Source organism: Trachymyrmex cornetzi, unplaced genomic scaffold (genome assembly GCF_001594075.2).
Source record: "Trachymyrmex cornetzi isolate Tcor2-1 unplaced genomic scaffold, Tcor1.1 scaffold1455, whole genome shotgun sequence".
Taxonomy (NCBI): domain Eukaryota; kingdom Metazoa; phylum Arthropoda; class Insecta; order Hymenoptera; family Formicidae; genus Trachymyrmex; species Trachymyrmex cornetzi.
The window spans coordinates 15,722-16,790 of record NW_017296043.1 but is presented as its reverse complement, the minus strand read 5'-3'; the positions used below and the strand labels follow the sequence as shown (position 1 = coordinate 16,790).

The following is a 1,069-nucleotide window of genomic DNA, read 5'->3' as shown; positions in this document are numbered from 1 at the left end:
GTTTTAATTAAATTTCAATACAATTAATATATGCAATTTAATAGTTTAACCTTGTCCAAATAAAATTAATTTTATGAAAAAATTGTACAAACTCCATTTAACTTTTTTGAAAAGTTTTGTGTTGCATAAATAGTTATAAAAAGCATATCAGTCATATTGATAAAGCGCTGATATTTTACAGAATAAATTTGGCGAGAGCAGTTTATGCTGATGCCGACATATATCTCATGGATGATCCTTTGAGCGCCGTGGACGCTCATGTGGGCAAACACATGTTTGAAGAATGCATCGACAAATATTTACGAGGCAAGACTCGGATTCTCGTCACTCATCAATTGCAATATCTTCGCGATGTCGGTAGAATTATCGTTCTAAAGGACGGAGCTATCCAGGCTGAAGGGTATGAATAATTTTACTGCACTTTCTTTCTACCTTTTAATTAGTATCTTATTGTAATCTCGTTACAATTTCTTTGTTAAGACTCATTTATTCATGTATTTATTTTATTGTTTTGTAGAATGTTATTATTAATTTCATGATTGGATCTTTGGATCCTTGAATTCAAGAAAAAAACTTAGAGATGAGTATAATTTGTAGATTGAAAGAAAATAAAATTATTAGGAGTTTTTTTATTAGTATACCACAATATATACAAACAATGATCTTTACGTGACAACTTTAACTTATCTACCTAATGATACGGCAAAATGATTTTATTTTAAGTTCTTTTAACATATCAATAATTATTGCTCTTTTTTTGTAGAAAAAAATTAAATATCAGTATTGAGACGAAATGTTCGAATGTCCGAGTCGTAACAAGTTTCAGAATTTTTAGAATATTTGAAAATTTTTAGAACATTTTTTTTTGCAAGTTTAAGCAAATATTTAGAACGTCGTCATATTTATTGCTTCATATTTTCTGTTCATCAGCACTTATGACGAGCTGGGATCCATGGGTGTGGACTTCGGTCGGTTGCTGGAAAATCAAGCAAAAACGGATGAAACATCCTCTCGACCTCCCTCGACCACCGTTAGCCGCAGTAATTCTCGTACCAGCATCTCATCGCTG

General features: G+C 31.4%; 1 protein-coding gene across 1 annotated transcript in view; it reads left to right on the top strand.

Moving 5' to 3' along the window:
• LOC108757506 (multidrug resistance-associated protein 4-like) overlaps window positions 1-1,069 on the top strand; it is a gene marked incomplete at its 3' end in the record, with an annotated part of 10,439 nt that overhangs the window by 6,588 nt on the left and 2,782 nt on the right. The window contains 2 exon segments of the mRNA XM_018501946.1: window positions 107-400; window positions 931-1,049. Of these exon segments, the coding sequence (XP_018357448.1) occupies window positions 107-400; window positions 931-1,049 (413 nt within the window).